The 18,601-nt window shown below is 39.3% G+C and overlaps 1 protein-coding gene across 4 annotated transcripts in view; it reads left to right on the top strand.

Moving 5' to 3' along the window:
* The first annotated feature begins 4,360 nt into the window (after positions 1-4,360).
* Positions 4,361-18,601, top strand: part of crfb16 (cytokine receptor family member B16) — a 29,787-nt gene continuing 15,546 nt past the window's right edge. For 2 of the 4 annotated variants that reach the window (XR_005279340.1, XM_038269933.1), the window contains exons 1-4: positions 4,361-4,815; positions 6,642-6,768; positions 13,565-13,749; positions 16,149-16,273. Coding sequence is in view for 3 of the 4 variants with exons in the window: in XM_038269933.1 (XP_038125861.1) it covers positions 4,755-4,815; positions 6,642-6,768; positions 13,565-13,749; positions 16,149-16,273 (498 nt within the window). In the remaining variant the exon portion in view is untranslated. The remainder of the gene's footprint in view (positions 4,816-6,641; positions 6,769-13,564; positions 13,750-16,148; positions 16,274-18,601) is intronic. The other 2 variants (XM_038269931.1, XM_038269932.1) reach the window with 2 other exon arrangements.

Raw genomic sequence — 18,601 nt, 5'->3', positions numbered from 1 at the left:
ATCTCCTCCACCTGAAATGAACCATGATAAGTGATGGCTAAGAAATACCAAAACAAGCAGAGGTTTTATTCACTGAAGCTTCCCCACAAAATAAAGAAAAATTATAACTCACAGAACTCACAGACACAGGGAGGCAGGTTAAAAGTCCAATAGTTTATTGGATACAGATAGGGGTCCTCCTGGAGAAGCGGAGAGTACCCCCCCCTCAAGGGCAGATACCAGACGCCCAAAAATAAAAAAACCCAAAAACAAAAAAACAACCCACCCAGGGCGGGCGGAGGGGGAATCAGGCAAGGAGGGCCAGGCACAGAAACAGAACAGGGTCCGAAACTCAAAACAACCCACTCAGGGTGGGCGAGGACAAGGAAAGTCTCAGGAGGCCGGCCGCGGGGCCGGAGGCAAGGCAGAGTCTCAGATGGGCGGCTGCGGGGCCGCAGGCAAAGCAGAGTCTCAGGTGGCCGGCCACAGGGCCGAAAGCAAGGCAGAGTCTCTGGAGGCCGGAGTCTCCACAGCTGCAGGGACCTTGGAGGAGGACGCCACCTCCGCTTCAGCAGGCAGCTCCGAGGAGGAAGCCGCCTCCGCTTCAGCAGGCAGCTCCGAGGAGGACGCCGCCTCCGTTTCTGCAGGAAGCACAGAGGAGGACGCCGCCTCCGCTTCTGCTGCTCTGCAACAGGCTCAGACAGGGCCGCCCACTGCGGCTCCGGATCAGGAATACAGGAGCCCGCAGATTGCGGCTCCGCATCAGGAACACAGGAGACCGCAGATTGCGGCTCCGCATTAGGAACACAGGAGACCGCAGATTGTGGCTCCGCATCAGGAACAGAGGAGGCCACCGACTGTGGCTCCACAGGAACACAGGAGACCACCGACTGTGGTTCCACAGGAACACAGGAGACCACCGACTGTGGCTCCACATCAGGAACAGAGGAAACCTCCGACCGTGGCTCCACATCAGGAACAGACGAAACCGCCGATTGCGGCTACGAATCAGGAACACCGGAAACCGCCGACTGCGGCTCCGAATCAGGAACACAGGAAACCGCCGACTGCGGCTCCGAATCAGGAACACAGGAAACCGCCGATTGCGGCTCCGCATCAGGAACAGGGGAGGCCACCGACTGTGGCTCCACAGGAACACAGGAGGCCGCCGATTGCTGCTTCGGATCAGGAACAGAGGAAATCACAGACTGTAGCTCCAAATCAGGAACAGAGGAGACCACCGACCATGGCTCCACGTACAGGAACGAAGAGGAGACCACTGACTGTGGGTCCAAATCAGGAGTCTTAGGAAGACACTGAGCGGGCTCAGGGGTCTCCAGACGGCTCAGAGCGGGCTCAGGGGGCTCTAGACGGTCCAAAAGTTCCAGCCATCAACAGAACAAAACCGTCCAGGGTGGTTCCGTTGAATTAGTCCGTCGGTCATCAAACTCCCCCAGGAGTGCGTCGAATGAGTCTGCTGGGCTAGTCAGTTTGCCGGATTGTTCTGTCATGATCAGGCAGGATTTCTAGCCCAAACGCAGAACTCACAGACACAGAGAGGCAGGATAAAAGTCCAATAGTTTATTGGATACAGACAGGGATCCTCCTGGAGAAGCGGAGAGGACAAAGCAGGTTAGGTTCAGGTACAGGTTCACGGAGTCAGAACAGGCAGGATGGCTCAGGCTTGCTAACCACAACAGGGAACAACAATCCGGCTCAGAGAGAAGCTCTCCTTCAGCTTAAGTAAGGAGAGCTTAATGAGCAGATGGGGATCAGCTGTTTCAAATGAGCACCAGCTCTCAGGAGAGGATCCACGGCGCCCTCTGTTGGGCAAGCCTCTGGATCCCAACCGACAGCAGAACCCCTCAGAAAGGGATCCACATCGCCCTCTGGAGGGCAGACCTCTGGATCCCAACAGACAACAGAAGCCCACAGAAAGGGATTCACGTCGCCCTCTGGAGGGCAGACCTCTGGATCCCAACAGAAGCAGCAGAAAAACTAAATCTGACAAGAACCAGTGGTCTTCAGAAACCTGGAATATTTTCAATTCAGTTTATTTATATTGCGCCAATTCACAGCACATGTCATCTTAAGGCACTTTACAGTTCAACCAGATCATACAGTCAAATTGATTCAAAGTTTTCTATCTAAGCAAAACCAGTTTATTGCATTGACTCATTGACTGAAATACAATCCCTCACACTAAGCATGCTTGTAGCGACTGTGGAGAGGAAAAACTACCTTTTAACAAGACCTCCAGCAGAAACAGGCTGAGTGTTTTATTGTTTCCATAATGGTAGATTAACAATTATTACTTAAAGCTTGTGTTTTGTTAAGATCAATGTTACATCTTCTGGTGGCATAACTTTGGTCTTTGTTTGCTCTGACCAGTTAACTGTTTTTAAAAAGTTGTGTGACATAATGCATACAGCAGCTTTCTAAAGCAGCCTTCGCAGCATTCCTGCTCTTGCTGTGCAGACTTCAGTTCATATAATAACTTTACAGACCTGATGTATGACTCCTTAGAAACATTATTTGCCTGTCTTTGCCTTACCATGGGTTGATAAGGCAAAAAGATTTACCAAATTCCCTCATATAACACCACAAGCTTCTAAGGGAATGAATAGCAAAGACAAGACAGATAAGAAACTTAAATACAACATGAACTAATAAGGCAGGACTAAACTGAACATAGATCAACAACAGAGATACTGAAAACATAAAGACAAAAGAAAACCAAAACCCAAACACGTTTGATAACAAGAGTGAGTGAATACGTCACAGATTTCTGAATAATCTCCTCCACCTGAAATGAACCATGATAAGTGATGGTTAAGAAATACCAAAACAAGCAGAGGTTTTATTCACTGAAGCTTCCCCACAAAATAAAAAAATTATAGCAGATGTTTTTTTCCGCTCTTAAATGAAATAGTCATTAGTAAACATCAAAGACATTTACTTTGATGAAGTAATTTGTTTACTTTAAGGATCAGATTTTAAGGTTCAACACTGTCAATAGGCCTGATGCAGGTCTCCATTGTGGCTTCAGTGAGCTGATGCTATCAGCAGCGGAAGACAGGCTGAGTCAATGAGGTGAGCAGAGGAGGGAGGTGGGGGGGGGGGGGGTTCCACGGAAGGACTGCAACTCGTTGCTGAACGGGTTAAGAAAACAGGTAAGGTGGGTCACGTAGTCCTTTACATGTTGAACCATGAAGTCACAGCAGAAGCAAAAACAACCATAACCAAATAAAAATAATAATTCTGATAATTGTTGTTATCTACAGTATTTCCATTTCAGCTGCAGAGAAGCAGCAAAAATAGTTATAGCAGCATAAGTATAGAGATAGCTCAGGATAACCTGAGCCACTCTAACTTTAAGCTTTATCAAAAAGGAAAGTTTTAAGCTTAGCCTTAAAAGTAGACAGGGTGTCTGCCTCACTGACAAAAACTGGTAGTTGGTTCCACCGGAGAGGAGCCTGATAACTAAAAGATCTGCCTCCCATTCTACTTTTAGAAATTCTATAAAACACTAATAAACCTGCAAATTGAGAGCGAAGTGCTCTGTTAGGAACATAAGGAACAATCAGATCTCTGATATAAGATGGAGCTTGGCCATTTAAGGCTTTATATGTGAGGAGGAGGATTTTAAATTCTATTCTTGGTTTAACAGGAAGCCAATGAAGAGAAGCCAGGTTAGGGGAGATATGATCTCTCTTTTCATCAGAACTCTGGCTGCATCATTTTGGATCAGCTGAAGGCTTTTAATTACAGTTTCTGGACTTCTTGATACAGTAGTAAAGAATTACAATAGTCCAGCCTTGAAGTAACAAATACATGGACTAGTTTCTCAGCATCACCCCTGGACAGGATATTTCTAATTTTTGCGATATTCCTCAGATAAAGAAGGAAATTCTAGAAACCTCTTTGATATGGGATTTAAATGACAGGTCCTGATCAAAAATAACACCAAGATTTTTTACTTTATTATCTGAAATCAGTTTAATCCCATCCAAATGAAGTGACTGGCTAATCAGCTTCTTTTTCAAAGACTCTGGTCCAAAGACTATAATTTCTGTTTTGTCTGCATTCAGAAGGAGAAAGTTAAGAGTCATACAGGTTTGTATGTCTTCAGACATGCCTGTAATCTATGTAATGGGTTAGCTTCATCTGGATTTATAGACAGATATAGTTGAGTATCATCAGCATAACAGTGATAATTAATCCCATGCTGTCTAATAATTCTAATGATTGGGAGCATATATGCTGAACTGTTCTTTTTAAATCCTGTTGATTATGTTGTTTTTATAAATAGAGCTTTATATAAACTCCCTCTACACATCAAATTATCCCAAGGACATTATTATATTCTGCTCTTCCTATTTCTTTGTATGAGGCACATTGATTAACTTAATATTGAACTGTGGCAGCAGTTCCTTGGATCCTTTCAGGTGTGTCTTTATCCAAATGGCAGCCAATGAGTAAAGCCTGGAGGGACTCACAGCCGGTCGGACCGGATTTGTGGCTTAAAATCATTCGGTAGCATGTTGACACGCCACATTTTCTCAGCAGATCACTATTGGATTGCATCTCAATCTTCTTACTTTCACAGTTTTCATCTATACCTTCAGACACTGATCAACATTAGCGCCAGACAGCAGAGGATGGGTTAGACTGAGGCTTTCAGACTTTCCTCCAGGAACAAAAAAAGAAAACCGTGTTTCCTTTCATGAGCTCTGAAAGACACGAGTGACTTTCTTTTTTCATGTATTGTGGTGATGCCATCAAGAAAGACCCAGGAGCTGCTCATAATGGTCATCCTGCTTGAGTTTACCAAGGGTGAGCAGACATCTGACTGCCTGAAGCTGTGCAGAAAAATGTTTACTGATTGGAACTTCTCTTTGTTTGTTTTGCATTTTCAAAACCACCGTTTCTTAAAATTGTTTAGCACATCAAGGTAAATAAAGTTTGTTTCTGGTTTTGAAAGATCTGAGATAACAACACTGGCCTAAAAACAGGGGTGTTCGTATAGTTTTGATAACATCATGAGAATCGTCTGACCTGATTGGATTCTATAGGCTGATCAGTGCTGCGATGGGTCATCCACCTGGTTAACAGCTGAGGTTATTGTTTCTGTCTTCAATACTTCATATCACCTGCATTGAGATGTTGGATTGTGTGAAGCAGAAGGCCATTCTTCTTATTCTTTGGTTCGAAAATTCGCTCCTGCTGCTATGAAATGTCAGGTAAACCTCCAGGCTCCAGGGCTCAACCTGTTGGGTTTGTCAGATGAAGCAAAGCAAGCTTGTGGTTTAGAGAAGCAGACACTGCCTTGTCTCTGACATTCTGATCAGATTCTGACTGCAGTGTTTGGGATAAACTGGAAAAATGCTTGTTCATTTAGTAAAACAGCCATTAGATCACACCGGATCTGATGGGTTGAATAGGCTGTGGGATTGCTGGAGAGTCAATAAGTCGATACAATCAGCTTGTTTTCCTTAGATAGAAACTTTAAGCAAATTCGACTGTATGATCTGGTTGAATTGTCTCTGTAAAGTGCCTTGAGATGAAATGTTTTTGTGAATCGGTGCTATATAAATAAACTGATTTGAATTTAATCATTAAAATACTTACAGTATGTGCACTTCAGTAAAGAAACATTCTCTCCTTCGGTCCCATTAAAATTCAGTTATTTAAGGTAAAAATGAGCAGGGTTAAGTTTACCTTCAGAGAGCACTTGAAGTAGGAAACTTTAAGATTTTTTTTTAAATTCAGATGTCAAATATTCAATCAGCTTGGATTGCTGCAGCTTAGTACAGATGTAAACTATTCAAAATTAGAATCTGCGCTTTCTGGTCGCTCACTGAATGGATGCCTGGAACTGGCAATTACATCAACTTCTAAGAAACTAATGAAGTAACATATACTTTGAATCCCAGACTGCTTTGGACAGAATCTCTGCAGCTCAGAGCTATGTGCATGCAGTTTGTTTGTATATTAAGGTTAGTTCTGAAAATCAGGTACATAATTGATTAAAACATTAACATTGATAAACACGAGTTCTACCAGTTTAGAAATGCTGCACATAGTGATAAACACAGCTGTATTTAACATCTGTTGACAAAATGGATTCATATCTGTACAAAGAAATGTTTTAACTTAACTACTGAAAAGGTTGAATAGCAGTTTCTGTAGATAGATGGAAGTTTAAACAACTGTATTGGTTTGGTCCATTTAAGTCAAAGCCTGACCCAATATTCAACGTTCAACATCCAAATTTATTTTAGTTTAGTTCAATTTAAGTAAATGAGTGGATATTTTAGTGCAGTTTATTAATTGTCTTGATTACAGATGTGAAGCTTTTTCATGAGGAATAAGATGTATCAGTTTTGACATTTTCTTTTTTTTACAATTTACTATGAAAGCAGTTTAGGGTTCAAATAAACAGAAACGAGGTTCAGAAAAGTTAAAATAAGAAAAAAGTTTTCATAAAGTCACTCTTCTGAACTTCTCCAGTATCTCCAAGAACAGTAGCATGGGGGCAAGGTTAAAGACGTTCTTTTTTAAAACTATTGACGTTTTTCGCATGAACTACTGAAGTTGTTTTAGATCCAAAACTGTTGTCAGGTTGATGACTGGTTCATGTAAAACAACTATCTCTGCAGATATTTGGATGCTGCCAGCTCCGGGGACAGTCTTCATGGACTCTGCAAACATGAGACACGTCTTGAGGTGGACACACCCGGAGGCTTCATGCAACACCACGGTCGTTTACTCTGTTCAGTACCAGGGGTAAGTAAATGCCTCCATGTCGGTGTCACTGTCTTGATTTGAATCATCATCATCATCATCATCATCATCATCATCATCATCATCATCATCATCATCATCATCATCATCATCATCATCATCATCATCACAAACAGATCCTTGATTTAACGTGTGGCTTTAGACACAAACTGAGTTTTTATGCAGCCAGACATCTTGGTAGATTGTACATATTTAATTTTTAATAATTAAAACTCCCTCTTTAGACCAACAGGATTAATCAAACTCAAAGGATGAAGGAATTTTTTATATTTCTGGTATCTTAGTGTTGAGCTGTTGAGGTGCTGATCTGACAAAGAGCTCCTCTAAAGTTTTAGGGACAGCATATGTATGTATATCAGGCAATAGTTGGTGTTGTTAAAATGTAATAATGCTGCTGATTATAAAACAGAGAAGTCATTGATCACTGTAAAAAATTAAAAAGTTTGTTTAAAATGAACATATATCTAAATTTTAGAGATCTTGACTTTGGAAATCAGGTTTTATACAAACTGACACAGTAAAAAGGAAAAAAAAAGCTGAAAAGAAATGTGAACAAATACATCCTGTTAATGTAAAGCAGTGAAAATCATGGTCTCTATAGATTCTAGGCTTCAGGTTACCTGCTCCTGACTCAAATCAAGCTTTTGGCAGCTGTTCTTCTTTTGGAAGAAGCTTAGACTTTTAGACACTGTTTGCTCATCTATGTCAGTTTAAACTGTAGAATAATAAAGCTATTTACATACATTTAGCATGCATAAATACCTTTTTGACTTTGCATGAGAGACTGAACAGCAGGAATCCAACACAACCAGCAGTGGAGCCAGTAGCATATTGGTGGAATAAGACATCAAAGCCACAAGTACAGTTTGAATCAATCAATTAGAGCCATATCCCGGAATAAAGAAAACAATATGTTGATTTAGAAAAATAATTGCAATACAAAAAAAATTAATTACAGTTGAAAATTATAATAAAGATAACACAGTAGTCCTGTGTTTGGACAAAAGTAGAACAACACCAAAAAAAAAAAAAAAAAAATTAGAATAATAAACCACAACCATAAAAAGGTACCAGAAACAAGTAAGATTTTCTGCAGAAAACGACAAACCCAATGTCACAGACCAAACATGTCTCATATGGTGATGATATGTTGAATTTGAAGCTTAGTTAGAAACATAACCATATAAAAATAAAATATTTCAAGTTTTTATGACCATTTCTTAAAATTCTTAAGGTTCTACCGTGAACCTCCAGAAGCTGCAAGAGCTTAACTGTCTTACTGGCTACAAATCCAGGCTGCTGTACAGTCTGGGTGTTTTGCATCTGTTGTTCACACATGCAGATGGCTGAGAGACACCATGTGCAGGAAGCACACAGAGGACACGTAGTGAAATTATTTAAAAACTCTCTTGTCTCTGTAATGCAGTTTCAGAAATGTTTGTTTAGGTATGTACTCCAAACAGATCTACACCTTCAACAAATTAAAAAAAATATTCAGTTCAGCAAAGTTTCTGTTTCTTTTCGACACCATTCTGATGTGAGAAAAATTATTATAAAATGGATTTCAGAATAACATCAAAAAATAGGAAAATGAAAAAGCCATTACAGAATCCTGTTTCTGCTGTTACTCATCTGACCAGAATAAAATCTACCAGATATAGACACGTAGTTCAGCCTTTCTGTTACTGTCTGTTACATTGTTTACTTTACAACTCTGAATTTTGCTTTTATTTAATTAATATTTAAAATTCCACTGCTCTGATTTTAGCTGCCATATCAGTAATGTAATATTACTTTTGGCTAGTCTTGAACCTGTTTTACCTGTGCTGTCTCAACCTGTAGACGGGTAAAATGATCAGTACTGCTTCAACTATCAATGATCCATGACTTCACACTGCTGCTAAGGACAGTAAATACTGTTCGGCATTGATACACAGACAACGAATATTTCAACGAGTTGTACTTTTTATACATATCTAATCAAAACTTTACTAATGTAAGCATGTTCCACTCATTTCCAGCACCACCCTTAAATTATCTTTAGAGTTTTTTGTTTTTTTTCCCCTGGCTTTGTTGGCTGATCTGTGATGATCAGAGGCCCCTGCTTTGACTCCCCTGGCGTCCTCTTACCAGGCGATGCACTGAAGGGCCTTCAAATCTTCCTTCCAGGAGTTTCTAATGACCTCTGCATGATTGATTGAAAGTTTGTCTGGAGCGTTGATAGATGCCCACTTCACATTGTGGATCTGTCCTGATGAAGTGCCAGCAAAGTCGAAGGTTTTTTTTCTCTGCATCTAAGCTACAAACCAAGAATGGAACAACAAATTCCACTTACCTAGCCTGTGAGTTATCTTGGCTGTATATCAGAGATTTAATTAAAGTGTCGCCTTTCGAATGTCCAACAGCATTCCTCTGCTCACAGTAAACAAATTCACATGACATCAGCTTAAACATTAAAAAATGTTGAATCATTTTACAGATGGTTTAATAGAAGCTGGTGCAAAACATTTCAGATATAACAGAAAGTGACATATAGATTTTCTTCATGTTGCTCTTTTTTTTTTCAACCAAGTCTGTCACTTAGAAGATTATAAGGGTTATGAGGGTAAAGAAAGAGAGCAATGCCAAAGAAAGAAGGCTGCCTGGTTTATTTAGAGCAGGGATAATTTTTTCTGGAAAACGAATTACTTGTAATTTTTAACCACTTCGTTCCAAGGAAGTAACTCAACATTCACATCTGATTCACACTTATAACGTGATGATCTAGTTCAGCGGTCACCAACCTTTCTACAGTTGAGGGCTAATTCAGGGGTACTGAGTCACAGGAAGGGCTACCAATACTGACCTATGAATTGCAAGGGTCAATGTTCACCTAAACTTTATAGATTATATACTGTACATATCTTTTTCGTATCTTGAAATTTCTAATTTTATTTTAGACATTTTCATTTTGAAATCTCTATAAATGCTTAAATGCCATATATGATTAATGATGAAATGTTCTATAACTGATTAAAAAAAGAAGAGCAACAGAATACAGTGAAATTTCAAACGTAGCTCACTGTTGAGTTGTTCTATTTTCAGAAGACTTTAAGGGCACCCATGGTGGTCCTTGAGGGCCCCTTGGTGCCCGCGGGCACCATGTTGGTGACCCCTGATCTAGTTGAACCAATACAAAGTCACACCAAGTAGCTTTACGAAAAAAACAAATCTAATATTCAAGAAGTTTTTCTGCGTTAAAGGAGAATAAAAGAAACAGACTAAAAAGTATAAAAAATGATAGTCATAGTTTGGCTCTTCTGGCTTCTTTAGAGACAGAATATCCTGATAATTGGTTTGTAAACATGAGGAGAACCAGCTGTCATCAGAAACACTGAAGTTCTGTTTTTGATTTATTGTAATTTGAGTTTTTCAGAACATGTGTTTTTTTGATATCATAAATTTAGTGGACATTTTTCAGTTACTAGGGATTCTGCCAAGGCTATGACTCTATGCAATCAGCATTATTATGTAACAATAATAATTATAATTATTATAAACAATATTACATTAAAAGTTACAAAGAATAAAAAATGGCAAAAGAACACATACCTAAAACCGAAGAAAATAAAATTAAAAGAAGGGAAACTAAAAAAGGAAAGGAAATCAAAAGAAATAACAATTAAAATATTAGAGTTAAAATAAGGAAAAAGTTGAAATAAAAACTTAAACAGTAAAAAGAAGAAAAGTTAAAAGCAACTGTTTGTTTTATAAATAGAAGTAAATTAGATCAGAACATGATCCTGATTTACATTAGATTCGGTCCAGACATTTTTCTAAATTACTTAACATGAATGGAACCCGTTTATCTACTAAAGTACAAAGAGATCAGCATTTGTTGCGAACAAATAAACACAACATTTTAGAATAATTGGCTTTCAGAAAATATCATATAATTCATATAATCCTCCTTGTATTATAAGTTATTCACCCTTTTGAACCAATGCTGGGAGTCAGCGGGTCCAGTCCTTATGTGATGGGCTTTATGCTTTTATCTCAAACAAGATGTTTGAGCTTCTCCAATTCTGAGTCCTCCTGAAAGGCTGGTTTAAAATAGGAAACTACAAAAGACAAAAACCTGAGAGGAAAATAATAAAATAAACAGGTGGTACCAGCCAAGATGGGTGAAAACTGAGACATTAGTTATAAATAGGTGCCCTTTTCACAACTCCACATTTTTATTTATCCATAAATAAAAAGAAAAAGATGTTTTGAGCTCCAATGAAAGCCCATATCAGAATAAAAAATGTATTGTCTTTTTTTTATGCACAGTGTGTACACAAAAGGAAATTTCCTTTAGTATAGCTCTCCAGACAGTAAATGAACATTTCCATTCAATTCAATTCAGTTTATTTATATAGCGCCCAATCACAACACATGTCATCTCAAGACCTTTTACAGTTCACCAGATCATTCAGTCAAATTGATTCAAAGTTTTCTATCTAAGGAAAACCAGGTGATTGCATTGACTCGAATGCAAACCCTCACACTCAGCATGCTTGTAGCGACAGTGGAGAGGAAAAACTCCCTTTTAACTACAGCAGAACCAGACTCAGTGTGAGCGGCCATCTGCCGAGGCTGATTGGGGTTTAAGCAGACAGAATCAGAGATACAAAAGGCAAATGTAAAAGGCGGCCGTGTCCAGGAAACACACAGACAGGCAGACGAGCTCAGAGCCAAGTCGCATGTCAGAGGATGAAGAGAGCACATCCATCCAGTCACAGTCAGAGAAGTAGGACTACACTGGAAAAGCAGGCTGATCTCCTACATCTATAAACAAGGGTGTTGATGGCAGCAGCACAGCTGAAATTTCTCTCCAGGATGGAGTCACAGCCAAACAGGAACAGACTAGGCAAAGCTACTATGTGAAAAAGCAGAGAAAGCGTAACGTTAGAGACTGAACTAACAGATTCTGCAGAGTGGGAGAATATTTCATAAAAATTATAAAAATACGGGTCCCTATGTCCTACAGAAGTCTAAGCCTATAGCAGCATAACTATAGAGATAGCTCAGGATAACCTGAGCCACTCTAACTATAGGCTTTATCAAAAAGTTTTTAACCCTACCCCTAAAAGTAGACAGGGTGTCTACCTCACAGACTAGTTGGTTTCACAGGAGAGGAGTCTGATACCTTAAAGATCTGCCTCCCAATCTACTTTTAGAAATTCTAGGAACCACTAGTAAACCTGCAGATTGAGAGCGAAGTGCTCTTTTAGAAACATAAGGAACAATCAGATCTCTGATTGTTCTGATGTGATGGAGCTTTGCCATTTAAGGCTTTATATGTGAGAAGGTGGATTTTAATTCCATATTAGCTATATCCATTCCATAAAGTGCAGCATTGATCACTTAAACAGCGTGGGAGAAAAAATAAATAAAAAGGCATGGTGCAAAGGTTGTTAATGTCCTTAACAGGCATTTACAGGATTTATCTGAATCGACTGTTTTCATGCAGACAAACCTGGTTGTTGAGGAACTCCATATGAAACAAACATGAAGTGAAAGTAAACCATGTTCATGCAAAATAATGTGTTTGAAAAGATGTTCAAATGGGAGGGATATTTACTTGATAAAGGTGATGGAACACCTAAATCTCACTTTCAGAAAAACAGATAAATCAGCTAAAAATTCATCAAAGAAACAACATGATGTTTCTGGAGAGTAGAAGCTCGGCTGTGTTTATGTTTTTGTGTTACTTCATATTCCAATAAACCAACCTAACAGGTTAGACAGACTCCTGAAAGAGGAGTCAAAACCTCCTCCTCCTCCTTTTTCTCAAAGCCCCGGATTTATCAACACCTGGGAGCCATTAACATGTCTGACTAACAGCAGGAGGAATGCAGACAAACAGCTGTTAAATTATGTTCATCATGACATTGAGACAAACAAAAACATTTCTGATGAATAGAGCAGGAGGATAAGGGTAGGGGTGAACATACATATTCTGATCTACAGATATGTTAAACTCCAAATCTGCCACTTCTGATAGAAAACATCATTAATCATGATCCTTGGCTCAGAACATCATAATAGAGCTCTTCAATTCAATTCAGTTTATTTATATAGCGCCAAATTCACAACACAAGTCATCTCAAGGCACTTTACAGTTCAACCAGATCATACAGTCAAATTGATTCAAAGTTTTCTATCTAAGGAAAACCAGTTTATTGCATTGACTCATTGACTAAAATACAATCCCTGACACTAAGCATGCTTGTAGCAACAGTTGAGAGGAAAAACTCTGTTTTAACAGGAAGAAACCTCCAGCAGAACCAGGCTCAGTGTGAGCGGCCATCTGCTGAGGCCGATTGGGGTTCAAGGAGACAGAAGCAGAGACACAAAAAGCAGCTGCAAAAGGTGGCTCCGTCCAGGAAACACACAGCCGCAAAAATGATCAGTACTGCTCTTGCACTGGAAAAATTTGAAATCTAGACAAGTCATTTTTTCTTAAAATAAGTGCATTTGTTCTTGGATTGAGGAGGTAAAAGAGACATTTTGCTAATGGAACAAGACAATTGCATTGTCTTATTTCAAGTGCATATTATCTAATTATTTTATTTTAAGAGTAAGAATACTCAATCCATTGGCAAACTATATCATTTACCTTCTCAAATTAAGGCTAAATACACTTTATTTCAGACATTTTTACTTATTTTTAGATCAATTTTCCAGTGTGGAAGGTTTTCCAGTCAATGAGCGCTAGTATGATATTAACACTCCTGTGTCTCTTTTCCTGCAGCGAGTTTGAGCTTGTGATCAAGAACGGCAGTTGGATTAATGCTCCTGACTGTCAGAAGATTCCACACACTGACTGTGACCTGACCTTCGACCTGGGATCTGACTCTGACTACAACGTGCGCGTCAGGGCCCAGTGCGGCTCCAGGCTCTCCGCCTGGACCAAATTCCCGTTCAACAGGAACAACGGTGAGAGACAGAATGTTGTCATCCTGACCCCACCCATCAAATCCAGTTTAGGAGCTGTTTTTTTCTGTAGCACATGTCAAAAACAGATAAGCGTCAACAGGGAAAGGGGGACTACTGTTGCTAAATAGAGGTGACATGTTAAAGCTCCTCTCATCAAGAGATGTAGTCATCATTAAAAACCTAAGTAAAACCTGAAGCTCTCCCAGAATTTAAGGAGGTAAGTAGCAGCCTGGTGATTCAGATTTTTATAAACTGATCGTCCTCTGTGTGATTTTCTTTAATAAAGCAGAGGAAATGATTGAAATGGGTTAAGGTTCATTTCTGTACTGTCTGATATCTATCATATTATAGAATAAGAGATTATTTACAAATGGGCAGATATTTAGGAAAGCTGTCTAAATATCAAAACCTGCAACTCGCAGAAATTAATAAAAACTAGGATCATGGCAGAAGCCTTTAAAGGGCTCCGTTTGTCAGAAGGCAGACCAGCATATCCATAGTCAATAGCTGTTTATCTTTTTAGTTTATCCCTTTAGTTTATCCCTTAAGTTTATCCCTTTAAGTGTGTCCCTTAAGTTTATACCTTAAGTTTATCCCTTAAATTTATCCTTTGAGCTTATAGCTTTAGTTTATCCCTTAGGTTGATCTTTTTAGCTTATAGCTTTAGCTAATAGCTTATGTTTATTCCTTAAGTTTATACCTTAAATTTATCCTTTTAGCTTATACCTTTAGTTTATACCTTAAATTTATCCCTTAAGTTGTCCCTTAAGTTTATACCTTTAGTTTGTCCCTTAAGTTTGTCCATTTAGTTTATCCCGTTAGTTTATACCTTAAGTTTTTTTCATTTTAGCTTATACCTTTAGTTTATACCTTAACTGTATCCCTTACATTTGTCGCTTTGGTTTATACCTTAAATGTATCCCTTAAGTTTGTCCCCTTAGTTTATCCCTTACGTTTATCCCTTAAGTTTATACCTTAAATTTATCCCATAAATTTGTCCCTTTAGTTTATCCCTTAAGCTTAAACCTTAAATTTATCCCTTTAGTTTATACCTTTAGTTTATCCCTTAAGCTTATACCTTAAATGTATCCCTTTAGTTTATACCTTTAGTTTATACCTTACATTTATCCCCCATTAGTTTGTCCCTTTAGTTTATCCCTTAAGCTTATACCTTAAATGTATCTCTTTAGTTTATCCCTAAAGCTTATACCTTAAAGCTACAGTGTGTAATTTTCAGCGACATCTAACGTCCAGGCTGCAGACCGCAGCAACATGAACATTTCCCCCCCACCGCTTCTCCCCCCCAACAGTACGGCGAGCGTTACGGGACAAAATGTCTTCCACGACGTCCGCATCACCTACCTTCTCAAGTGATAAGGTTTGTTTACATAGATAATTTTACAGATAGTATTTATAAGTATCTATAGTAGTATTTAGTATCTATTGTTCAGTACCGTCTCAGTTCATCTCTTTCAACTTGCCGTAGTTACCTTCGAGCGTACTGGGTGATCTCGCAATCGCTAGTTTGTTGGATCTGCGCTGCCGTAGCGCAAAGATGTCTGCCTCCATGGCTGCGAGACCCGCTCCTATATAATTATAAATAGCGAATTCTAAGGCAACGCAAATATTAAGGTTAAGAGGCTGAGCTCGTAGATGATGATAAATAACATAGTTAGGTATAATATATTACATTTCTGACTGTATATCCCTGTAATTATTACACATTGTAGCTTTAAATGTATCCCTTTATTTTATCCCTTAAGCTTATACCTTAAATTCATCCCTTAAGTTTATTCCTTAAGTCTATCCCTTTAATTTATACCTTTAGTTTTGTATGAAAAAAACACTTTAAACTACCACAATGGCTGTGTATCCCCTTACTCATTTACAAAAGAACATTTTAATAACTTACTTTTTGGTGTTTTTTAAGTGTATGGCGATCTGACCTTAATTTTTATTTAATTTTTTTGTACATGAATAAAGGGATACACACCTGTCGAGGTAGTTTAAAGTATATTTTTCATACAAAAATAAAGGGATAAATGCAAATCTGATGTTTTGCGCATGCATATGCTGATCTGACGGGGTATGCTCATCTGACAGAACACCGGCTCTAAAGTAGAGGTGGCTGTTCAGAAAACCAAACAACATATCAGAACAAACACTTCATCAGAGAGAATTTATTATGCAGACTTGTTTCACAGCCACAGAACATGCAAACTTCTGAGACTTGGTCCAGAGTGGAGCATCATCAAAAAATAGTCCAAAACACAGCAGCAGAGCTACGGTGGGATGAAACAGGACAGATATAGGATGTTGCTATGGTCTAATCAAAGATGGCTGCTGGATGAGGTGCAGGACTTTGTTTGGTTGTGTAATAAAATAACTTTTCTCTGCAGTAACTCCTCCTGTTCCTGATATAAAGGTGACGACAGCAGGTGACGCTCTCCTGGTGTCGGTCAGGAAGTTTCCTCTGACAGCCATCACCAAGGTGGTGGTGTGGAAGAAAGACGGAGAGCAGCAGGTTGTTTCTCAACTTCAAAGTTTATCAAATTATGCTCAGTTGTTATGCTCCCTTTTTTACCTTATGAATCCTGACTTTAAAGGTACACTATGCAACCGGTGTTGATTTTCCAGCGAGGCTCCCCCCAGAGGGCGAAAGTAAAAGTGCACTGTCGTAAATATGCTCAGCTGTTCTCCTGGTTTCTCCGTCAAGCCAGGCGCGGTTGTTTTGAGCTTAGCAGCGAATGACTAACGCTGCGTTCACACTGGATGTAGCTGGCGCGACAAAAGCAGCGAGTTTACATGCAAAGTCAATGGTTGACGCGCGTCAAGGCGCAGCAAAAGGTCCCGCGGTGCGGTGCTGCGCCAGCTGCTCAGACTTGCAGCAGGCGCAGCACGTCTGAGCAGCTGAAGCAGCGCGTCGGAGCGTTTAACGCAGGGAGAGAGACACAGCGCTGATGATCACTCCTCTTAAACAGTTTATTGACGCCTAAATTAACTTAAAATGCAGAAATCTGAATAAGCAGTTTGGATTATTTAGATGAAAAACACCTACCAGCTGCCGCGGTGAACCGCTGCTGATGAAGGGATCCATACTGTCGGCGCATCCCTGGTATGTGGGGTTCTGAGCGGCTCCGACAGAAAAAATATTGAAGGCAGGATAATAATCTGGATGAACTGACGGCACTGATTAAGTTTTCAGGTGTATTTTCTCACTTAACACATATTAAAACTACTTTATTCCCACTGATCACAGCAAATATAGCTGCAAGGCAGAGAAAGGATAGTGAAGCTCCGCCCAACGCGCCTCAGACACACTTTTGCACCGCACAGCCAGAGCAGCAAAGCTGCTTCAGCCACAGGTCAGAACTAACTGGTACAAGAAGCAAAAATGAAGCAGCAGACGCGATTTTGCTGCTTTTGCTGCGTGAACGTAGCATAACTGCACAAAGATTGCCACTGTGCTAGCAACGAGCATGCTTTTAACTGGGGGGTGTAGCAGTTCTCGCCGTAAAGCAAGACTGACTCTCACGAGACTTCTGAGCCTGTGGGTGCGGGTCGGTGCTCCTGCAGTTGCAAGTGCAGTATTTCCCCCACAGACCACCAGGGCGGCCGAGAATACCTTTGTTCAACCTGAAATGACTCATTTAATCATCCATAACGTTATGGAACACATTAATTAACTGAAAAATGTTGCATAGTGTCCCTTTAATGACTCTAGTTATTTCATCATTTATTTTTATGCTCTATCTCTTATCTTTCTTTTTTAACATTTAACGTTTTATTGGTATTTTTCACTTTTTTACATATACAGTGTACATGAACATTATACATTAAACTCAACGTAACATAGAGCTTTCACTTGTGAGCTATTCATCTATTTGGCCTTTGTCCCGTCTAGTTTATTTATTTTTTTAATCTTTGTCGCTGTCTTTTGTCTTGAATCTTGTCCATTTCCTCCACTTTTCTTCCATTTGAGTTGGTTGCAGTCTTAGACGATGTGTCAGCTTTTCCTTAATGTAGATTTCTTCTATTATTCCAGTCCATTGTTCTTGACAAAGGGGGTCTGCCTGTCCCCATTTCCTCGTGATAGCTTTTTTGCTAGCTATTAACAATATCTTAATTAGATACTTGTCTTTTACTCGTACTTTGATATTGTTCAAATTGCAAAGGTATAGCGCCGCACTCTTCATAGGAATATCATATCCTAGTATCTTCTTTACTGTTTCATGTACTTTTTTTCAAAATTTTACAATTTTAGGACAGTTCCAGAATATGTGAGAATGATCAGCATTCATTTATCCACAATTCTGCCAATATACTATGTTTGTATAGTTATATTTATTCTTGACTTTAGGTGTGATAAAAAATCGTATTAGATTTTTCCATGTGAACTCCCTCCATATCCGTGAATTGGTGGATGTCTGATGTGTTTTCCACATATCTAGCCAATCTTCATCTGAAATTGTCACATTAAGCTCTGATTCCCACTTTTCTTTTATGTACTTAGTTGAATGTTTCTTCATCATCAGTTTTTTAATATAGTAGAAATTATTTTAAATTTTCTTCCACTAAATGATTTTATCACAATTTCAATCACCCCATTCACTTCCACAGAGGGATCCCACCTGATTTCTGTCTTGTAATAGTATTTCAATTGCAGGTACCTGTAGAATTCATGTTTATCAAAATTATACTTCTTAATTTTTTGAAAACTCCATTTCCCCATCTTTCTGAAGGGTATACCATCCTTTGATCCCCTTGCTTATCCATTGTTTGAACCCTTTATCATACATTGCTGGTTTGAAATCGCTATCATATGATACCCACCTGAGTACCTTAATTTCTT

The sequence above is a fragment of the Cyprinodon tularosa genome, unplaced genomic scaffold, assembly GCF_016077235.1.
Source record: "Cyprinodon tularosa strain WSP-4 unplaced genomic scaffold, ASM1607723v1 ctg743, whole genome shotgun sequence".
Lineage (NCBI taxonomy): Eukaryota > Metazoa > Chordata > Actinopteri > Cyprinodontiformes > Cyprinodontidae > Cyprinodon > Cyprinodon tularosa.
Note: the sequence above shows the minus strand (reverse complement) of the source record. Positions and strands in the feature narration are given on the sequence as shown.